The 24,679-nt window shown below is 35.3% G+C and overlaps 1 protein-coding gene across 1 annotated transcript in view; it reads right to left on the bottom strand.

Annotated features, from left to right (window-relative positions):
• AP3B1 (adaptor related protein complex 3 subunit beta 1) overlaps positions 1–24,679 on the bottom strand; it is a 266,465-nt gene that overhangs the window by 30,885 nt on the left and 210,901 nt on the right. The window contains 2 exon segments of the mRNA NM_001002974.2: positions 1,575–1,659; positions 6,853–7,084. Of these exon segments, the coding sequence (NP_001002974.1) occupies positions 1,575–1,659; positions 6,853–7,084 (317 nt within the window).

The following is a 24,679-nucleotide window of genomic DNA, read 5'->3' as shown; positions in this document are numbered from 1 at the left end:
ATCTTGTCCAATGGACTACAGAGGAAATCCCTATAATGAAAATATATTTAAGAACCCCCATCTCATATAAAAATATAGCAGGTTCTTTATATAAATTGATAAAAAATAATTTTCTTAGTTCTTAATTTTGCTCTTACTTGGTGCATGAGCTTTGTCATTGGGTTCACATTGTTGAACTCATTAAAATGAATATACCTCTGGTGTTAGAGGCAAATCTATTTAGAGTGATGTTACTCATAGTCTTGTGCTCAGTAATATTGATCTGTGTTGTTTGTCTAATAGAAAAATAATAAACAATTACTAGGCAATGTTGGAAAAAGTAATCAGTTTTTATATATTACTAATATAGCAGACCTCCCAAAACATAAAGGTGATGATCTGCATAAAATCAATGTGTTATGCTACATTGCTTATATTCATCACTGCAGGTTCTCAGCAATAAATGGTATAATATTAGGCCTCAATTACTAGTAAACTGAAAAGGTACATGCAAAAGAAAAGTTCACTATATTTAAACCATAAACTTACTTAAAAATGTCTATTTCCTAAACTCAGTGATTTTTATTGTAACAAATGCTGTTGGTAAGCTAGCTAAAATTTAGATAAATAAAATGTTTTAATTCTTGTTACAATAAAAACAAAGCAACTCAAATCAAAGTAACAAATCATATCTTAGGTCAGAAAAATATAAGAGTTCAAAGATAATTATTAAAGATGGATGAATATAGCTTTGTATTAATTCACTAATAATTTCTGGACTTCATCAGAAATGTAGAAAATATTACATGAAAATAGTAACAGTAATACAATCCAATTAGAAAAGCTTTTTTGAATAGTATTCAGCCATGAAACCTTTGCATATATGTCTCTTTCAAGTTTTATAAGAAGCAGCTTGTGAATTAAAGTAAAAAGGGGGAAAAATAAAGTAAAAAGGGAAAAACGTATGGGCTTTCAGTATTGACAGAATCAATAATTCTCTATTTAAGAGGCTCAAGATAACATGGAAGATACTTCAAAAGATATCTTCTCGGGCAGCCCGGGTGGCTCAGCGGTTTAGTGCTGCCTTCGGCCCAGGGTGTGATCCTGGAGACCCGGGATCAAGTCCCACATTGGGCTCCCTGCATGGAGCCTGCTTCTCCCTCTGCCTGTGTCTCTGCCTCTCTCTCTCTCTCTGTGTCTCATGAATAAATTAAATAAAATCTTAAAAAAAAAAAAAAAGATATCTTCTTTGGGCTATTCAATATTATTAAAAATTTTAAATTCTCTTAAATTCTCCTGGATTTTCTAAAACTATAGAGTTAATAAGTAAAAAACAAAATCATTTAGCAGTAACTTATTTTAACTAATAAACTGTGAATTGCAAGATGTCTGACTAGTGGCTAGCTGTGTAACAAATACTAAAAATACATATACAGTAAACAATTTGTACAGCCATTCCACTGCAGTCTAAACATTGCCCCCCAAAAGTACGTTTGTTTAAATGTTTTGTGTCTCAAAGAAAAAAGCTGTTGAAAGCCTAGCTTCTGATCTGCTATCCCTTAAGGGATAAAATACAGAAGAACAATTGAACTTACCACAACTGGAAACTGGCAGTCTGAGTGGAATCACAAAAGTCAATACCCATTGAAACAGTGATGGATCCCTCAGGCTCAAGAGATTCTAGGAAATAAGATAATTTAGACATGAAAACATGGAGGATGTGAAAAAGAGTCAAACTAAACCCTGAAAACTTATGTAATGTTCGCAGTTTGGTTAAAAGTCAAATTTAATGATGGCTTATAAGAACAATTTCAAAATAAGACTATTAAAGCAAATTATAAATTAATTTCATTATTCTGTTCAAAGGCTGTCTTTTCAATAACTTAATTCAGCACATGCTTCTGTTTCAGAAATACATCATTTCATGTTTTACGCTATTGTCTTTATAGGTACTGAAGGCGAGAAGGAAATACATGCATTCCTGCTTGGAACAACTATAAAATAGAACTATATCTGGGTGTTTTTAAGTGATTATGTACTTAAAACTATGGAGTATATATTCTAGATATAAATTTTAGACAATGTCTCAAATTTCAACTAGAAATAAAAATCCAAAAATTTGGGTTCCCCGGGTGGCACAGCGGTTTGGCGCCTGCCTTTGGCCCAGGGCGCGATCCTGGAGACCCGGGATCGTATCCCACATCGGGCTCCCGGTGCATGGAACCTGCTTCTCCCTCTGACTGTGTCTCTGCCTCTCATTCTCTCTCTCTCTGTGACTATCATAAATAAATAAAAATTTTTTAAAAATCCAAAAATTTTAAAAATGCAAATTAATGCACAGCTAAAGGAAGAAATTAATCTGTATTCAGAAATTAACCAAGACCACTGGCATTTTAGGAACTAAAACAATAAGTCTAATTGCATTATTTAAAGAATTATTAGAAGAAAATTTAGTAGCAGATTAAGTTATCATGAAAAAAACAATAATGGTATCTTACAGGTTTGGAATTTCTGAAACTTCATCTATCATCTAACCAAGAATGGGAAATAACTATCAATACTGGTGCTTTTCAGTTGACAATGATAAAACTTAAGACAACAACATTTTATTCTGCTTATTCCAAAGTTTGTCTATACATTAGAATAATGAGGGATCTTAAATATATACACATTTAGTGTAAATATTTAAGTATAAATTGTATCTTTACACAGAAAATCATCCACTTTTAATTTCCACTTTGCTCAAAGTCTTCATTATAACTGCAGTCACACTGAACAGCAGCTTTATATTTACCTTTATTCTGTATATATCTTAATAAGACATAGTTATGTTTTAGTAAGGACACTCTAGTAGACTATAATTATCAAAAGGCTTATTGATAAGTAAGGTTGCCATTTAATATTAACCATGACGGAAATGATGGTACAGATGGGAAAAAGAATAATTCAATAAGCTCAATACATTAAGAAGTATATTTATGTCTCACAGGTTCAATGAAGACCAGGCATTATAAGAGGAAAATTGGGGCAGCGGTTTAGCGCCACCTGCAGCCCAGGGTGTGATCCTGGAGATCCGGGATTGAGTCCTACGTTGGGCTCCTTGCATGGAGCCTATTTCTCCCTTTGCCTGTGTCTCTGCCTCTCTCTCTGTGTGTCTTTCATGAATAAATAAATAAAATCTTAAAAAGAAAATAAGAGGATAATTGTTTGATGCTGATTTTAAATTGTTATTCGTTTGCTAGTGGTATGTATGTTGGTTTGCTGATACCAATTTGAATTTCATTTGTTTATAAATCTAAACTGTAACTGGATGCTACACAAGTACCAGAAGACTTGCTACCTAAATCTTTAGCCAACAGGCTTTATTGTAGAGCAAACAACTACAACGATATTTTTCTTACATTTCTCTGGAAGCTATACCATATCAGTTCACAGCTCTGTCAGTCATGCTGCTCAGTCATATACTTTAGTGACTCCGTAATGCTTTCTTTTGTGCCACAGATATATTGGGGTTCAGTCTCATTTACGGCTGACACATAGGTAGCAAATGCTGTCATCTCCAAGACATGATGGCATTCATGATTTAGATCTCTCTACATCATGTATTCTTGTATTTCATTTGACAAAGTGACAGTTCTCAAGATGCCTTGTTGATCAGGCTCTTCGACAGAGTTTGGTACCATCTTCAGTCTTAAGGTACTTAACTATGAGCTTAGTGCCACACTAACTCTGGAGGACAGCTCATGATCAACAGTATGTTTTATTATATGAATGCTTCAAGACTAAAGTGATCAGCATAAAATTATTCATATAAGGGATTTATATTATTTGAAGCCTACTACATTGGGAAAGTTTACTCAATTAGGCATCTGTATTTGGATACTACTTCTGGATCAGAACTATACATATAAAGGGTTACACAGAAATGGCTGAAAAACATGGGCTCTACTAAACCACACCATTAATAATGCAAAAAGAAATCATACAGGCTGCCATTGACTTTGATGTGATTGTATAACTAGCAAAATATTAGTTGAATTCAAACTTGTCAGTTGCTAACATAAAGTCAGTGAATATAGGCAGAAAGCCTAAGGGTGTGTGTGTGTGTGTGTGTGTGTGTGTAATATTTTAAAAATCTCTTATTTACTTGGTTTCTTTGAGAAAAATGGAATGGCACATTATTCCTAATACTCTTGCAAGGAATACAATTTCATGCTAAAGGCAGAGGAAAATCCAAATAAAAGTCATTGCATATTATGGACAAAAAGAAAACCGACTGGTGACAAATAAGAAAGCTGCTAGACTCCTTAGGAGATGCATATGTGCTTATTAAATAAAACAAATGTCTTACTTTCCTCATTTCACAAAAACATTAAAATATAGTATTTGTTCTTTGTTGTATTCTTAAGATGTTTTTGGAATACTAATTAAGGGATCCCTGGGTGGCGCAGCGGTTTGGCGCCTGCCTTTGGCCCAGGGCGTGATCCTGGAGACCCGGGATCGAATCCCACGTTGGGCTCCCAGTGCATGGAGCCTGCTTCTCGCTCTGCCTCTCTCTCTCTCTCTCTCTCTCTCTGTGACTATCATGAATAAATAAATAAAATCTTTAAAAAAAAAAAAAAAAAAAAGGAATACTAATTAAGATATATCATACTCTGGAACTCTGCTATAATCAATTGATAAAGGACACTAGGTGGTATTACTACATGGGAAAGAACTCTCTATCTTGAGGGTATTCAATAAAATGCCAACAAAATGAATAAAACATTATGGTCATAAAAGTCTGCCTAAGAGAAGTAAAGAAAAGCCTATGGCTAGGACTATGGCAATGGTATACATTCATATTTTATTTCTATGTTAAGGCCATACTATGAAATTTATTATATTTATTTCTTTATTCTACATAGGCCAACAAAAGGTCAACTCATTAACTCATTATATCAGCTCAAAGAAATGTTAATACTGTTCTACTGTTTTAACCTTTGGCTAACATTTTCCAACTTCAGACAATTCATTTATCAGCTACTTGACATTTCTTAAACTAATTTTTTAGGTAAAAAATGCTGGATTTTAAGCAATAAAAAAAAGAATACAAATTAGGATATTCTAGAACTTATCAATATATTAAATTCACAAAGTAATTAAGTAAAAATCAGGATACTCTGTATACATTAAATGGTGTCTTAATTATCAAATTATTTTTAAAAGTGTATTAAGTGGGTTCTGAAGTCTAATCACTTTTACTATCTTGGTTGCTTATAAACATCTACCATATGACATATGTTAGGAATTGTTTTATTCCTTTGTATAAAAATATAACACAAAGAATGACTTCCTTTACTGAATGATTCGTGAAAACTATAGAAGAGTATTCAACAACATCAAAGAGCTCAGGTGAAAATGAAGAAAAATAGAATAGTTGTGTGAAATAATGAGTAAAGAGGCACACTTGCTGACTTAAAAGGCTTTGCTCACCTGACCTATTATAAGAAGAAACTATTTAGAGCATTCTGATGATAACATTTCAAGGATTCAATGACAGAAACCTTGTATTCATTTTAATTGATATTATTGCCTGAAGCTTCTCCCAACTAAACTCTTGGACTGTTTCCACTTACATTAAACAGAAAAAACAGAGGTAGACATTCTCATTATTACATTACTTTAAACTCAAAGTAACACACAATTGTTACACTTAATTTTTAAAAGGTCTATTGCTGGTAAGATACTTAAAAAATGGATGGAGATGACAGTTTGTGAGCATGGAGGACACCCAGAAAGCACCTGGTGCATCTAAGTGGCAGCTCCCTCTGTATCAATTGGTGGTACTGCAGGTGAGAACTAACGACTGGGACTGTTATACCTTGTACTTTATTCCAAAAAAAGTGAGATTTCTGGGTTTGTTTTTTCAATGTAAAAACATCTTGATTTCTAAATGGTAGCAAAAGATTAAAAATATTATAAAATATTGTGTGTATAAATACTAGCAATACACTATGAGTTATTTATATTGCATGCCTGGAAAGGAAGACAAACAGAAAAGCATCCACCCTCTCAGCCTTTGTTCTCTTCACTCTTCAGTTTGTGGAATGTGAAAGGAAACAGTGAAGGGGAGTTAGGATTCAAACGGCAGACTAAAATCAGGCAGGGAATGAAGTTTGCCAGGAAGAGAAGCAGAGGGAAAGGTGATGACAGTAAAATGAGAGGCAATTTTGTTTCTTCAGACATATCCTTTTATCTCCACTGGTACATTTTACCATTGCTGGTATGTGACTCACTGAGAACAAAGTGTACTCATTCTGTATGATAAATTCAGTTTAAGAAGGAAAAACAAATATAAGCTGACTATAATGACAAATATAGTCAACAACATAATGTGTATTCTACTTTTATTTTTTTATTTTTTTAAAGATCTTATTTATTTATTTATTCGTGAGAGAGAAAGGGGGTGGGCGGCAGAGACACAAGCAGAGGAGCAGGCTCCATGCAGGGAGCCTAATGTGGGACTTGATCCCGGGATCCCAGGATCACACCCTGGGCCGAAGGCAGGTGCTAAACTGCTGAGCCATCCAGGCATTCCTCTACTTTACTTTTATTTATTTATTTATTTATTTATTTATTTATTTATTTATTTATTTATTTATTTATTTATTTATTTTATGATAGTCACAGAGAGAGAGAGAGAGAGAGAGAGAGAGAGAGAGGCAGAGACACAGGCAGAGGGAGAAGCAGGCTCCATGCACTGGGAGCCCGACGTGGGACTCGATCCCGGGTCTCCAGGATCGCGCCCTGGGCCAAAGGCAGGCACAAAACCGCCGAGCTATATTTTGGGATCCCCAAAATATAGAGTTGTAAATGAGAATTAATATTTACCTATTGGATTAAAAACATGCATTTGCATGCCCATAGGAAGTTTTTTCCCCTCTATGTGGATATTCTCTATCTTTCGATCAGTAGTATTATTCAATGTTATTTGTATGGAGACCATCTTATCACCAAAAATACAAGGCTGTCTTGGAAAGAAATAATGGGCAGCTAGTCCTCTTCCACTCATTCGATGAAGCAGCACATGAGTTTTCACTGGTACAAAGACAGGAGTATTGACCTGTTGCACATTGGAAAAACAAACAAAGATGAATTTGTGAATATGGTTATTCTCTTAGAAAATATAAATTAATGATATTCTACTCTTATTTTCCCTAGAGTATAATATAAAGCACAATAACAAATATCATATCCATAAATATTAAGACAGAAATTATACAAAAAGTAAAGAAAATGCCTTCAAAACAGCATTAAAATTTTTCTGTACTCTGCAACATGTATTAAAATATTTTGACAATATGTGCCTAATAAGAATAAGCTGCTGTATATTCAATTTTTTTAGAGTTTATAAACTTTTTGGTTAGTTTTTTTCCCAGGTACACATATCTGGGCATCTTGCTAATTTTCTTATTAGTCTTAGTAATTTGTCAGTTGATTTTCTCAACTCAGGTTACTGAACTATTAGTATCACCTACCAATAATGAACATCTTTGTGTCTTCAATTCCAATCTCAACTCCTTGAACTTTTTTCACCTTGAATTTCTTTCATCATAAAATGAAGACAATCACCTACTTTAAGGTGGTTTCTTCCTTTGCTTTAATGATTAAAAAGATCTTCCCTACTTTGAGCTCAGATAACTATTCACTTACATTTTCTTCTAGAGCTTCATGGTTGTAATTTTTGATTTGTGTAGAACTTACTTAGATATATTGACCTCTATACTTAATTTTTTTCTCCAAGTCCTTAACCAATTGTCTGAACATGATTTAATGATTAGCTTTTCCTATGTGACCTGTAAATGCAAACATTCTGATTTATGTACTTGGAGACATTTTTGGACCTTGATTGTTAAACCATTACATTGTTTTATTTCTTATAGCCCTACAATATGATTCAGTTATTTGGCAAAACAAAGTATCTTTTATCACTCCATCTCCCACTGCCCCATCGGTATTTTGTTGGCTAATTATCTATTTATATCCTCCTGATGAATTTTAGTCTCTTTTAGTTAAATTCTTCCCTCAATCTTGAGTGGATTCAGAGGCAATATAATAAATGAAACAGTCCTTTCTAAAATCATATGATAGCTATCTTCCCATTTGAACTCAAAGTACTGCATGTGGCTTGACCTGACATGGCAAGCTTTAAAAAAAAAATCAATTTTTAATTAAATAGGTCTAATCAAGATTTTTTCATAGTAAGTGTGCTCTCCCCCAAACTAGATTTCTATTATAAATGTGAGTACATTTTAACCTATTCGACATGTTCATCATGCCAATGATACCTGATGACATGAAAACTTAATAATGTTATTTAAAATTCATCAATAGGGACACCTGGGTGCCTCAGCAGTTGAGCATCTGCCTCCGGCTCAAGGGTGTGGTCCTGGAGTCTCAGGATTGAATCCCGCATTGGGCTCCTTGCTTTCTCCCTCTGCCTGCTTCTTCCTCTACACCTATGTCTCTGCCTTTCTCTGTGTCTTTCATGAATAAACAAAATAAAATCTTTTTTAAAAAAATTCATTAACAAAAATCCAGGAGTTAAATATCAAATATACGAAACGATAAGCAGTGCCTCTAAGCATCATTAAAATGTAGTATTCCTTCTTTAAATGCTCAACTTGCAAGAGTGAGCAATTTAAAAGAATCGTCTTAAAAATGCACAAGAGTTTATTTTATAAATAAATAATAATAAACACACTAAATAATTATTGTGTTTTATAAATGCAATAATTGAGTACATTTTAAATTCTGGCTATCTAAAGTAATGGGGCAACTGGCCTATGCATTCTACTTTGGCCTTTTGAGGACAATAGCAGTCTAGCATTTTAAGTTTTCAAAGCACTTCCACTTCTAAGCTTAGGTTCTTTTCCATGTATAAAAATTATTTTAAAAATTCATCTTTTTAAAAAAAATTTTTTTAAATTTATTTATGATAGTCACAGAGAGAGAGAGAGAGAGAGAGAGGCAGAGACACAGGCAGAGGGAGAAGCAGGCTCCATGCACCGGGAGCCTCATGTAGGACTCGATCCCGGGTCTCCAGGATCGTGCCCTGGGCCAAAGGCAGGCGCTAAACCACTGCGCCACCCAGGGATCCCAAATTCATCTGTTTCAATGCTTACACTAAGTTCTATTTCCTTTGCAAATTTTTGAGAGTTTAGTAGCATAATGCAAGACAGCAATCCTTGACAGGGAACATTCATTTAAAGATATAATGGACATCACAAAAACAAGCAGATACAGAATACATATGTGTGGTATGACTGCTCAAGTATATAATACACATATTATATTTATAAATTTATACTCTGCAAAATCTTAAATTCCTATGTCACTCAGGCTATGATAATCAACCTTAAACACAGCCTTCAATTGGATAATCATATTTTTCGGTATCTTATGTTTACTCCTTTAATTAGACAATAATTCTTCTTTTATATTCTTCATTGTTCCAGAGACATGTTGTTATTAAATCATTAAATATATGTTGATGCAAACAGGTTTTCTTTTTTCTTTTTTTTGCAAACAGGTTTTCTTCTATGAAAACTCACCAAAGTTTGGGCAACATATAATATGAGGAAATAAAGTTGAATGTTAAAGAGAGGCAAGTATAGAGTAGGAGAAGAAAAGCAGTACAGAAGCAGGGGTTTGCTTTATTAACAGCTAGGAATCAGCACTTCAATATCATAAAAGGTGCTTATTAGAATTATAAGGAGGGTACACCCTAAGTCACATAAGACTAGCACCTTGTCTTGGTTGATTTATTGATTCTTTTCAGTGTAATCCTGGGACACACAGTCCAAATATTTTTTTTCTAACCAGTCTCAAAATTCTGTACTTTATTGTAATTGCTAAAATGATGTTAATGGATGTGCAAAGGAAAAAATATATAATTTTTTCCAATCATTCTGGCTACACTCAGTCAAGTTCAAGAATCATTCTCTAATAAATTCAGCATCTAAAAAAGGTCTTCTCTGACAACCCTCAAAGGTTATCTGTGATAATAAACGGAGGTCTATATTCTCTTCTCATTAAACAGCCTCATAAATAGCACTTTGTGGTAATAACACATATTTTTACACTATAGAAAAAGGCTAACTGAAAATGTTTGATTTTTAAAAATCTGTTTTCTAAGATCATACAGATCATATTAAGTTAACTTCCTCCACTACTAGATGAATTACATAGGTGATACTTTTTCCAATAAAACCATTAAGTTCTATAAATTCTTCAATAATTTTCACATGCAATACAATTAATCCTGATGTGGAAGCAGGATTTTAGTTCAATATTTTGTATATCAAATACCTATATTCCAGAAACATGTATGATCTGTGCTGTTTATATTCTAAGATGCTAAACACTATGAATGGCTTTTCTGACTTCCTTTTATAAAAATCAATAACCTTGCTAAATGTACAAAATACGAGGTAAAAGGTAATAAACTACAGAAAGACCCAGATTTGGGTTGTGAAAATGAGGGCTTACTTTTAAGAAAAAAGTTTTAACAAGTTTGAACAAAATAGATCATCTTAGGTAAGGGTTGGCAAACCACAGCCCATAAGCCAAATATGACCTGCTGGCTGTTTTATAAAGTTTTACTGGAACACAGCCATACTTATTCATTTACATATTGTTGATGTTTGCCTTTTTGCTCTGCAGGGGTAGAGCTGAGTACTTGCAGGGCTCACCATATTTACTATCTGGACCCTTTACAAGAAAAGTTTGCTGACTCCTCATCTAGGGGCACAGATGTTACATACTTCTTCCTTCCTTCCCCTTACCTTGTTGCTGGGAAACAGTTCTCCACAGTCTCCCATGTTTTTGAAGTCTTCTGAGCAAAGGTATTAACAACTTGCCTCCTGAAAATCTTTTCAAGGATGTTTGTATAGAAAACAGCCTTTGGAAACAGGAAAATGCCTCCCTCCAGGGCAAAGCTGAGACAGATTTGCTAACAGCTCTTTATAAAAGATTGGGATCTTCTCCTGTAAAGGTCTGTTTCCTGTAAAGCAACACACTGCATGTGCAGACATCACCTGGCCTTCATCATGTCACCCTGTGGGAACTGGGGCTTTGAGAAGCGGCGCAAATGATGTTACCCTGGTTATTGCTATTGCTGTAATAAACTGCCCTTTGTCTTTGACACAGTAGTCTCATGTCTTTTTACCAGTATCCATGAAATTACCTTGGGCCAACTTGTTTGCTTGCAAATAGGGTAACATCTCATATCCTTCACAGTTCTTCATACTTTTTTTTTTTTTTTTGTCATTCAACACTTTCCAGATCCACTTATTCCAAATAGTTAAAGTAACTTTTAGTAGGACTACCATAAACAGATGCATAGTAACAACCGCCTAAGGGGGGGACACAAACTAAAACTCCAGCTTATATTTAAGGGTGACTTTTTGGAATGTGCATAGTAGCAGCATACGAGCTAGTGGCTTTGCTAATGAAAATAGTACTTTACATAGTAGAAACTTTTTTCTTTTGACTTTGCTTTATGAAAGTCCATGCTATGACCTGATTGTTTCTGTGAGTGTCTTAAATATCATGATGTGTTCTAATAACTGACAATGAGATGTCCATAAGTTCTATGACATTGAAAAATAAGAGTAATTAAAGGTTTCAGGGTTGCTTTTATCTGGTTCACTACTAAGTGCTGGTCTTTTGAGTGAGCGTTCTCCTCAGTGTTTTACCCTGTAGGGTTAGGTATGGGAATGTGCTTAACACACCCTACTATCTTCCAGGAACCTTGCCACATTCAGTTCTTGATGGCGCTTGCTTGTTCTTATGCCACCTCATGACCTGGTCACACAGTTACCTGGTTCAGGAATAGGGACCTGGCCCAATGAGTCCCTCTCCCATGATCTTTGGGTTTGGGACCTGATAAGTCAAGCTTCTCTCAAGTGGCTAAAATTATTAGATTTAAAACTTTAATGTTTGTGGTTACATTTGTTGCCATACTATTCTGCAAGACATTAAGCAAATTTCAAAGCACAGCACAGATGAGACACAGATCCTGCTGATATCTTTGGTTTTTATCCTTCTAGAATCTAACACATTTCTATCTAAAGTTTGTTTTTTGGTGAAATGCTCTGGCACTCCTTCTAGTACCTTTTTTTTTTTGGCTTAAGCTAGTTCAAATTGGCTATGTGGAGCCTGCTTCTCCCTCTGCCTGTGTCTCTACCTCTTTCCCTCTCTCTGTGTCTCTCATGAATAAATAAAATCTTTTAAAAAATAAGAGGTTACATCTGAGCAAAGATGAATCAGAACTGAGTCAGTATGAATATGTGGAGGAAGTGCATTCCAGGGAACCATTGTCAGGGGCCTGTGGTGGAACCATTACTGGTGTATGGAAAGAATAGCAAGGAAATCAGGGTAACTAGAGTGGAGTGAGTCATGGGTCCAACAGTAATAGGAAATGAGGTCCAAGAAACAACAGGGGGCCAGGCCAAATGGGGTCTTACAGGCTTTTATAAGGTTTTTTGGCTTTTATGCTCAGTGAAATTGGGAGCCCTTAGAGTATTTTGAACAGAGGGGTGACATGATGTAACCTTAACTTAACTCTCTCTTTCTGTGTCTCTCATGAATAAATAAATAAAATCTTAAAAAAAAAGGTAAAAAGACAAAGATATATACCATGCTTAACACTAATGAGGGAACTAGGTAAAATCTGACCCCTTCTCAGTACCTCTTCTGTAACCATCCGTATCTGATTCACCACCATCTCACATCTGGATTATTCCAAAAGCCTTCTAAGTGGCCTCCTTGCTTCTACTTTTGTACCCTACTGCACACAGACTGAGTACAAGAGCCAGGATGAATCAGTTAAGGTCCAGAAAGAGAGAGGCAGAGACACAGGCAGAAGGAGAAGCAGATTCCATGCAGGAAACCCGATGTGGGACTCAATCCTGGAACTCTGGGATCACGCCCTGAGGTAAAGGCAGACGCTCAACCGCTGAGCCACTGAGGCGTCCCAGATGTAACCTTTTCAATGAGGTTTAACCCATCTGCATTTCTTCCATCTGATTCCCCTTTTTCTTCTTCTTCTTCTATAGCCACTTAATATCTTCTCTAACCCTATATACATAATTCACTTGTTAGGTTTATTAATTTACTCCCCACTTTCTGTTCAATGTGTAAAGTATAATTTTACCCATTTTCAGAATTCAAAGCATAATCTTACTATTTTAAATGATTAGAGATTTGCATATAACATATTTCTAGTGGTGGTCATAACTATATTTGATACTGGGTGCTCGATTATAACACTGTTCCTACAAATACTACAGTCTTATCACAGTCTGGTGGTTAAATGGAGATTATCAATATTAATATTTGTTAGTTTAAGGATATGACTTGACTAGAAATTTTCTATTATGTGTACATGTAACTGTAAATAAATAGAAAGATACCATACTTCTTAAAGGCACACACAAAGAACAACTTACTAATTAGACGGACTTATATGACACAATCAGTCTCACAATATCTGTTTTGGATAAAAGCATTACTTCCCATTAAATATTAAAACTTGTAAAAAACTTATATAACAGGATTATTATAGAAGACAATATTTGAAAACAGTAGCTTTGATTTAATTATTTAACTATAATGTTCAAGGAATTAAAAAGCTAGCTGCATTATAAGCAAATGATATGGTTTATCCTCACTATGATTCTTGAGAAGGTAATTAGTTCAGTAACTGTAATAACTCTAAAATAAAAAGCCTCCTTCCAGAGTTAACAGAACAAAAAGCATCAAGTTACAATGAGATAATCCTCTACAAATCTTTACACAGCATATGTTTAAATAATAAAAGTCGTTTGTGTACTTTTAGATGGTTTATGAAAATAACCAATCAATTCTGCAGACACAACATTATTTCTAAAGGAAATCTATGTGACTCATGATGCCTGTAGATACACAGAGACAAACCACACATATTTTATCAGTTTATTACAGTAAGCAAATAAGCGTGGAATGAGAGTGCACATAACTGTCTACTTAGTGCTTACTGAAACATTTATAAGAGCTGTTATCTCCCTAATAACAGACAGACAGCGTGCAATTTTAGAGAGGAGAAAAGCTTCATATTTTTTAACACTTCACTAAAAAGTAACTGAAGAGTGTAAAATGAAAAATACTCTGTGCAGTTAGCTGGTAATGGACCATATTATCAACTCAAGTTAGATTTATAGGATACAAACTAGTCACTAATAGTTATTTTATGACATAGCATGTCTGCTTTTTTTGAGATTATTAAGATTAAAGTTGTAAAACTTCTTTTGAACATAGCCGTTCAAAATGATTGAATTATAAAATTTAAATGAGAATTGAAAAATAAAACATGGAATATCAAGTAAGTGCCTAAGAATAAACCTTGTTCAACATTTGCATTACTATTTCAAAGATAACACTTCGATGTAAAGCTTTATAAAAACAATGTTTTCCAGCTTTTTATGCTTTAACTCACATTTAGTCACTTAATCATTTCAAGTATTATCAATCTATTCTGTTTTTGGACTTCAAAAATATGAAGATCTGCAGTACATAAAATGCTCTCTTTGTATCTCATTTTATCTGGCTTATTTTATAGGAGTATCTATTTAGATATAAGATTTATAAAAATGACCAGAAAATAGGCACAACAGAGATACAGTTTCATGTTTAAAATTAGTATCTTAACCCATATATGGCTCAAGTGATAAAGAGTTGCAATGCAGAAAGCTACAGTATTGTCTTCTTTACTCAGTAAACTGTAGAAAGCAGTTCTATTTTACCTTTAACCCATAGTATTGACACTCATACCCAGTATAAGATTTAAAAAGTGGGGGAAGCTAATTTTCTTAACTCTTAGCTCTAACTGTAAGCATAAACTCAAAGAAATATATGTCCATTTTCCATCAGATACTACTTTAAATAAATGGTTTATAATCCTAAAGATAACCTCCTCCTTACACATGTAAATTTGCATGTTCTAGAAAGTAATCATGTTAATTTCTCATATTTTATTTTACTAATCAATATATATTGTGAAAAACATGAGACTTAAAATTTATTATTTTGGTAATAATATATATCTTATATATTGAGATATATATTACACTTATAGTAATACAAATATATGTTTGTATATATTACATATATCAGAATACATTATCAACAAACATCTAACGAGTACCTTACTTCAAGCATGGTGTTAAGCAGGCATCAGCAAATACAACCTGTTCCTTTGTAAATCCAGTCCATTGTCATTGAGATACAGCCATATCCCTTCATTTATATATTGTCTATGCCTGCTTTGTACTACAGTGGTAGAGTTGAGTGGCTGTGGCTTGCAAAGCTGAAAATATTTACTGCCTGGCCCATTACAAAAAAGTTTGCTGACAATCCCCCTCCTATTATGGGATGTATTGTTTATATGGGTATTGAGATGAGGGGGAGATTATAATAATATCCTCTTCTATGTCCCCTTCAAATCTACAAGTAAATCTATAGTTAACCTCTAAGTTTCACAGTCAATACATTTAATACTTTTTATAAATTTGAAATCCAGATGCACATGATCTTTTATTTACCACTTTCATGGAAAAATAGTTCTAGAACCATAGATAAAGATAAGTTATTCTATTCCTAGATATGTTTTGCTCCTTTTTTTATTTCCTTTCTGACTTTTGGTTTAAGAATGCTAACAAAAACAAAACAAACTAGGTTTCAAAGAGTTTAGCAAAAATGGTTCCAATAATTGATCACAATGAATTTCATTAGAACCAGAATATTTTACCTAAGTACAAAACAATTATGTGTTATTTAATAGATGTGACAATCATTTGATCTTAGTAATTCTATTGCTAAGAAAATATTTGTGCCCTTTTCCATTATAACCAAGGTCAGAACCCTGCATTATTTTTGATACCTTCTTCCAACAATTAGTTGACATGTTTGATGTCTCTTAAATTTATTTTCTTTTTTCCTGTCAGTCCACCACCAGCTTAGTTCAGGTCATCATTCCCACTTAAAGCATTTTTTTAAATGTTTATTTATCAAAAATAATTTCAAACTGTGTGAATAAATAAGTAAAATCCCTCTCAGATTTAACCATAATTAAGAATTTGGTGTGCTTCCTAATCTTTAGCTCCCTTCTTACTTCTGCTTGCGCACTCAACTTAGTCTCCTTGTCCTTAGATTCCTTTATACTCCAATTTGTATCACGCACTCCTGTAAAAATCATTTTCTGGGGTGCCTGGGTGACTCAGTCACTGACTTGATTTGGCATCTGACTTGATTTTGGCCCAGGTTATAGTCTCAGGGTGGTAAGAATGAGCCCCACATTGGGCTCCGTGCTTAGCAGGGAGACTGGTTGATATTCTCTCTCCACCCCTCTGCCCCTCCCCACCTTCCCCTACTCACACACATACTCTATCTCTCTAAAATAAATAAATAAATCTTAGGGGAAAAAAATTTCTTGAAGTGTACCTCCCTTACGTGCTCAGTGAACTCTGTTAGAAAGTGCTAAGCTTTGAAACTAGAAAGACTCAAGGTGAAACTCTGGCTGTACAACATAGGTCCTAACTCTTGGAAACTAAAAAAATTACGTTCTAGGAGTCTCCATTTTTACATGTGTGAAAAGGGGAAACTACTAATCTATCTCTCAGGTTGCTGCAAACCTAGGCTGAACATAAACTAAATCTGGAGGACTGTAGGGTTTCAGGAATAAAAAAGGCCCAAGTAAGAAAGATAAGATTTTAGAGTTGAAATAAGAGCATGTGGCTAAAAACCAGTACAGGTGAAAGTTATCAGAACCGAACAGATGAAGAGGCTGTGAAGTTACAGATGCACAGGTTGTTAATGTATACATGGAAATCTCCCAGATGATGGTGGGCTGGAGAAATGATGTCTAAGATGCCAAGATTTTCAATGAATGTGGGTAGTGATTAAGGGATACTAAGGGGAGAAGGACAAGGAAGGGAAGATGGCATAGTTAACAAGGGATGGGCCTTTTAGGAGGAAGGAATATGATGACAAGGGAATGACCTTGAAGCAACAGTTGGTTCACACAAACAATCTTGCTGGTAATAAATGATTTTGTCAAAGACAGAATTACAGAGTTATTATGAGTGAGGTCACGCTGAGAATATTTCCAATAGGACAGCAAGATTCAAAAGGTGATTCCCAGAGAAAAACTAGGCTATATAACAGTACTTTGTAAAAGGACATGAGAGAAATTGGTAGGTGTTCTACATATTTTACAGTTGGGACCACTGTATCTAAATACTGGCTATGCTGTTTCTACTTAAATGAATTTTAAGTTAGGGGACAGAGGGATATAAATCTTATCTAGGTGGAGTCCTAGAGGAAGAAAAAAAGGATGTCTTAGTTGATATACAAATTGAAAGAGCAGTGTTATTAGGGCTACTTTCAATGTTATTATTTAAAAAACTTTTTAAAAGATTTATTTTTGAGAGAGAGAGAGAGAGAGAAAACACAGGAAAGGGACAGAGGGGGAAAGAGAGTCACAAGCAGACTCCTGTGCTGAGCACAGAGTCCAATATAGGAAGGACTCCATCCTACAACCCTGAGATCAGGACCTGAGCTGAAATCAAGAGAAGAGCACTCAATCTACTGTACCACCCAGGCACCTCTATTACTACTAATTTTAAATAACAAGACCCTCTAGGGATGCCTTCTTTGAATCTGAGAGAGAGGAAAAGCACCTTTTATACTGTAGATGCCAGTCAGACATACCATAAGTTGCTGAGGAATTCCTGACATAGGGTGAAGATGGGTAAACAGGCCCTTTGAGCCTGGAGGAACACACCCATACACACATATTTTTTCTGTTCTGTGCATAAATATCTTAAATCCTTCAGTGAGGAGGTAGGGATGGTAAGAACAACTTGATTTATCACACAGAAACCTAAGAGTCTTTGGAGTCCATGTCTATAGTAGCAAAGCCCACTATTGACTTAGCCTTCCCTTCATTAAAGTCACTTGACTATGAAATTTTCTGAATCAAGTCCTGGGACTGGGGTGTACGTGACTGTATTCTGGCATGGGTTCAAGTAGTATTCTCAGGTTATACATATTGTTTTTTAAAGATTTTATTTATTTATTCATGAGAGACACACAGAGAGAGAGAGAAGCAGAGACACGGGCAGAGAGAGAAGCAGGCTCCATGCAGGGAGCCTGACGGGGGACTTGATCCTGGGTCTCCAGGATCATGTCCTGGGCTGAAGCTGGTGCTACACAGCTGAGCCACCCGGGCTGCCCACCTTATACATATTTTTGACACATGAACCATTTTTCTTCAGAAGCAAAGAAGGTTATGACTTCTTTATTATCAGGTAGAGTTATAATTGGTAGCGTTAAGAAAGTAAACACTAGATTTTAAGTTAGAAAACATTCAAGTTATTTGATGAGAAGAAAACTGTTTAACTTCTCTGAGCTTGAATTTGTAAAATAAGGGGTAACATCTAATCCATTGGATTTTAAAAGGATATAGTGAGGGCAGCCCGGGTGACTCAGCGGTTTAGCGCCGCCTTCAGCCCAGGGCCTGATCCTGGAGACCCGGGATCGAGTCCCACGTCAGGCTCCCTGCATGGTGCCTGCTTCTCCCTCTGCCTGTGTCTCTGCCTCTCTCTCTCCCTCTCTATGTGTCTGTCATGAATAAATAAATAAAATCTTTAAAATAAATAAATAAATAAAAAATAAAAGGATATAGTGAGATAACTGCATTATTGAAGTGTTTTATAGACGAAAGTGTTCAACTATTAAAGACAGTGTTTATTAGCACAAATGAAAAAATAGTGGCATATTAGAACTTAGTATTTTAAAATATCATTTCTGTGAAGCAATAAGCTACAATTCTTTTTGTAATAAATACAAAATACTCCTTATGATAAAAGAAAATAAAGATCAGTCTGTAAACCAGTGGGGAGATTTTTTTCTCTCCTTCAGAGAACTACAGGAAATGGGAAGAACCAGTATTTATTCTTTCTTTTCAAAGATTAATAATAATTGAGGAATTTATTTTAAATATGATGTTAATTGTGAATCAGTATCCTTAGTCAAAAGAACTTTTGAAAGCAAATCAATGAGATTAGAATTGTTGAAAATATCACTTCTTTAATAAACTAGGCATGTAAAAGTGGATTCCAAGTGATAATTTCATCACATTAAAATACAAAAGAATCTCAAGAAAAGTCTGAATGCCATAACATCAGAGGAAGACTACTGTGCTGTGACATATTTGACATTTTTATTCTTTACTATTTTTTTAAACAGAGAGACAAAGTGTGCATGCACACGAGTAGGATGAGGGGCAAAGGGAGAAGCAGGTTCCTCGCTGAGCAGGGGGCTCCACCCAGGACCCCGGGATCATTACCTGAGCCGAAGGCAGCTGCTTAACCAACGGAGACACTCAGGTGCTCCATATTTTACATTTTAAAAATTTCATAAGTGTTACAGTATTAATAAAACCTCTAGTATCTATAAAGCTATCTTCAGCACTGAAATTATTGAATCCTACTCTTATTCTAGTTATAAGGAATTAATTCTTAGAATTTAAACATGTTGAAAAGAAAAATGCAAAATACCACTAAAAAACAAAAAGTGATTAAGGTGATCTGAAGCAGCTGGATGCGACACTAGACCAGATGTCAAGAGACCTGGGTTAGAGTTCCAACTCAGCCATATATTAGTGGTGAGACCTTAGCTAAATCACAACCTCACTTAGCTTCTGTTTTTCTCTTCTGTAAAATGGGGCTAATTATACATATCCTGTCTGTTTCACTGAGTTCTTGTGAGGATAAAATGAGATTCTATATGAGAAATTGATTTTTAAACCATTCAATAAAAGGCACTAGTAAATTGAGTTTTCAGTCCACGTTGATAACACCAATCGGTCAGATAACATAAGGTCATCAGGTTAAAAGTACATATCAAAAAGCTGAATCACCATTGGAGAGGGGCTTTTAAAACAGTATTGCTGTATTTATTGATAGTACCATCCAAAGGCCTTTAAAAAAGTAATCCCTTCCCCCATGTCCTTTTTTTCTCTCTGTTAGTTGTGGGTGAAGAGGACTGTTCTCTAAAAGGTTTCTAAATGATGTTGATGTTAAAAAATATAGTATCACCATTTAACAGCCTTTTAAAGAACAGTCCCTAGTACAGTCTTTGTTAACAACTGAAGGAGGAAGGGACTATTTTTTCAAAGGCTTTTAGAGGATGTTGTTAAAAGAATATATAGTGACATCATTTAAAAGCCTTTTAAATAATAGTTCTTCCCTCCCAATTCTAATGTCCTTGGCTTTCATTTATTTTGTACTACAAGCTGAAAATGGACATGCCAACATATTATTGGCCACGGCAGGCATTTGTTGGATGGAGAACGATGTATTGCTCTTAAAAAGGTCGCTGCCCAGAAATAAATCCAAGTCTTTAAGAACATAGTACCATTTTTACACAGGATATTGCCCACCCACCTTATCACTGAGTTGTACTACCTTTTGCTTGCTTTCTCTGAGTTTACTCAGGAAGACATCATGAAAAGAGGAAAGAAGTCATAGCTAAGTCATTCTGAGATTTCCTGTGGCATGAATGTAGTCCTACCATCTATCCCTCCACTGCTGCTGGAGTTAACTCTCCATTCAACTTACAACAAAATCTAACTTCAGCTCCTATTCTGTCTTTATTAAACTATTTCCGCCCACTATTCCTCTCATTTTAAACTTTACTCCAGCAGGAGATAGCAGTGGACACTTTCGGTTCCTCTCTACATTCAGCTCAAAGGGACAGAAGAATTAAGGTAACCATTTGGTTTTAAAGCTTGTACAAAGTCAAATAGCCAGTAAGCTTTGAGATACGTTAGGTCTGATTATCTTTAACATAAAAAAGAACTAGCTCCAGGGGTATAATCACAGAATATGAAACAATTTTCCATCTCTTCTTGAGTTTTTTCAGAAAACCGTCATTTAATTTTAAGAACAGGAATTCCTAGACCTAAAACACTTTGTGAAAAAGAAAACAAGCCTTTAAAAAGCATATCTCTTCAAACACATGTATTTCAATTCCAAATTTTAGTGTACTACTTACTTTTTGCCCATCTTGCACACAGAACTCACTTGTTAGTTCTTTATAATTTACTTAATCACAATAAATCATTATTTGTGATTTACTATAATAAATCATATGGTTTAGTTAAATATCAAACACACATTGCTTAAGTTCAAGCCCCAGTTTATTGCACAACTCTTTCTGACCCTACATCAGCCAATAAAGATATTAGTCACATTCCATTTTGACATTTCCTATGATTTAATTTTCATATTATCACCTTCATCCATTTCATATTATAATTTGACTTTATTCTTATGCACCATGTAAGTAACAAAGTGCTAAGCCTGGACAATAATAATTTCTTTGCATGTTTTTATGTAATTTTATAAAAATATAAGTAACTTTTTTCCCAAAAGGCTTATATGTGGTGACTCAGTTACAGATACACACAACTTCTGTTGCCTTAAGAGTGCAAGTGAGTTACCTGTGCCTATAATTACATTTGATAGTAAACGGTTAAATATTTTAAAATGTTTAAGAAACTGAATAAAACTTCATGTCACTTGAGACGTTTCCATTATCTGTTGGGATAAATAAGTATTTCACTGAGAAATACTATTATAATTTTGATTCTAATAAATGAAAATTGGTAAGATTTTGAAATAAAAATTCTGACTTAAAGAAACATAAAAAATAACAATAGGAAGACAGGAATATATAAAATTTAATATGACTGACCTGAAATGTTCAAATTTCTCTTTTTTAAAAAAGACTTTATTTATTTGAGAGAAAGCAAGCGTCAGTGGGGGGGAGAAGCAGAGGGAGAGAGACAAGCAGACTGTGCTGAGCACAGAGCCCAACTTGGGGCTCAATCCCCAGATGCTGCGATCATGATCTGAGCAGAAACCAAGAGTCAGATGCCAAATCTGACTGAGTGACCCAGGCACCCCTCAAATTTCTCTTAATTTGACCGGTTCTGATTAGAGTTAAGTAAAACTGCTTGCCACAAATAAGAACTGCTTGGTTAGACAGCTGGCCATAATCTCCACATCAGGGCTCCATTTGAATTCTAGGAAGAAGTGTATGATCACCATGGTACAATCAGCATGAAGATCAAAGAGTTACATGTTTATGTGTGGGGCTAGGCTCTGGCTCTGCATCAGAGTGACTTCCATAAATGCCATGGCCCCTACTCTTCCTCCCCTCTGCAATTTGACAGGTGAGGTATCTGAGTCATCTTTCTCTTCATACAGGTTCTATAAGTGAGGTGGTATACAGATTAATGGGCCCAAAGATATTCCAAGTCCTAACCCACAGAACCTATGAATATGTAACACTGCATGGTAAGGGGGAATTAAGGTGCTAATCAGCTGATTTTGAGATGGGGAGATCTTATTCAATTAGGCCAATGTTATTACACAGTTCCTATGAGTACAAGTTAAGGAGGCAGGAGGGTTAGAGTGATGCAGTGTGAGAACAACTCAGTCAGTTTTTGGAAATGGAAAGGGCCATGAGCCAAGGGATGCAGGCAGCCTCTAAAAGCTGGAAAAAGCAAAAAAAGGATTTTTCTCTGAGACCTTCCAGAAGGAACATGGCCATGTTGACACCTTAAGTTTAGCTCAATGAGACCCAGTTAGGATTTCTGACCTCCTGAATTTTAAAAGAATAATAAATTTTCAATGTTATCAACTACCCAGTTTCTAGTAATGTATTACAGCAGCAATGGACAACAAATAAAGGTTATTTTGATGTCTAGTTAAAAACTACTGTTCTGAAAAAAAAAAAAAAAAGCTACTGTTCTGAATTCTTGGGTCGTAAAACCTATACGTGGCATCTATGGCATACATTTGTTTGCATATACCTTTTTTTTTTTTTTTAAGATTTTATCCATTTATTTATGGGAGACACACAGAGAGAGGCAGAGACATATGCAGAGGGAGAAGCAGGCTCCATGCAGGGAGCCCGATGTGAGACTCGATCTTAGGACCCCAGGACCACGCCCCGGGCCGAAGGCAGATGCCAAACAGCTGAGCCACCCAGGGATCCCCTGCATATACCTTTCAATGGCTGCTCTGTGATCTGCTTTCAGATCTGCATCAAAAATTCTATAGTAGTATATTTCATTAGATTTAAGTCTCAACTAGTAGAGATACTAATACATTTGAGTGGCTCTCAAATCTGGATAGTTATTTGTCAGAATCATTTAGAGGATTGGTTTTTTTAAAATCCCTTCACCTAGGGGCACCTGGGTGGCTTGTGGTGGAGCATCTGGCTTTGGCTTAGGTCGTGATCCTGGGGTCCTGGGATTGGGTCCCGCATCAGGCTCCCTGTGGAGAGCCTGCTTCATCCTCTGCTGAGGTCTCTGCCTCTCTGTGTCTCCCATGAATAAATAAATAAAATCTTTAAAAAAAATCCCTTCACCTAAATATTCCTTACATATTTTCAATGATCCCAATGGGTTGGTTTTGATGCATTTGGTTAACTGATAGGTACTGAGAACCAATGAAAAAAAAAAAAAAAAAAAAGATGAACTACCTTCCAAAGGCTCCAATGTAATGCACTGCTTATTTTCTGAGACTCTTACTCTTTAGTTAGTATATATCAGTCTTTCTGATAAAATATGCATATACAAACATTTTATGAGTTCTATAGAAGCAAAAGAGGATTATTATAAGTAGTACTAGTCACAGACACTTGGGTGATGAACAACAAAACAAACTTCAATGCGGGTAAAGGAAGGAATAAGAGAAATAGGAGAGGGTTTGAGTAGGGCAGAACAAGTCTAGGATAATGAAAACCTTGGTTAGAGAAAGAGTGGGTAGTAATAAAAGAGCAATAATCGTAGACAAATTCTCAAAAATGTTATAATTTTTGGGGTGTGTGGATGGCATAGTTGGGTGAGTGGCCAACTCTTGGTTTCAGTTCAGGTCATGATCTCCAGGTCATGAGATCAAGAAATGCACCAGGCTCCATGCTCTGAGTGGGGTTGGCTTGGGACTCTCTCCCTCTGCCTCTCCCCACCATACTCTACTGTTCTCTCTCTCTCTAAATAAATCTTTTAAAAAGTTACATTTTTTTCTAGAGCTATCTTTCTATGAAACAAGCACAATAAAAAGATTTTTAAAAAGGTTATATATATTGCGTCCCTGGATCTGGATTCTTAAGCATTTTGCAACCATTCATGTCAAAGTTAACTTTATAACTGCTGGGATAAAAATAATGTAGGTGTACACAAGGGTACTTATGCAACCAGGGTTATATGGAAAAATGGAACCACCAGAAATATAAACAAATGCTGCTCAGAAAAGTTCGATTCAAGTTTGTGTTCATATGACAAGAGTCAGATGTTTAACCAACTGAGCCACCCAGGCACCCTGACATTTCACCATTCTATGCATCTGACTTTTGATTTCGGCTCAGGTCATGCTGCCAGAGTTGTGGGATCGAGCCCTGTATCAGGCTCTGTGCTGGGCATGGAGCCTGCTTAAGATTCTCTCTCCTTCTGTCCCTCCCCCCAACTACCTATCTCTCCCTTCTTAAAAGGTAAAAAAAAATTTTTTTTAAAGATTTTATTTATTCATGAGAGAGAGAGAGA

Source organism: Canis lupus, chromosome 3 (assembly GCF_011100685.1).
Source record: "Canis lupus familiaris isolate Mischka breed German Shepherd chromosome 3, alternate assembly UU_Cfam_GSD_1.0, whole genome shotgun sequence".
Taxonomy (NCBI): domain Eukaryota; kingdom Metazoa; phylum Chordata; class Mammalia; order Carnivora; family Canidae; genus Canis; species Canis lupus.
Note: the sequence above shows the minus strand (reverse complement) of the source record. Positions and strands in the feature narration are given on the sequence as shown.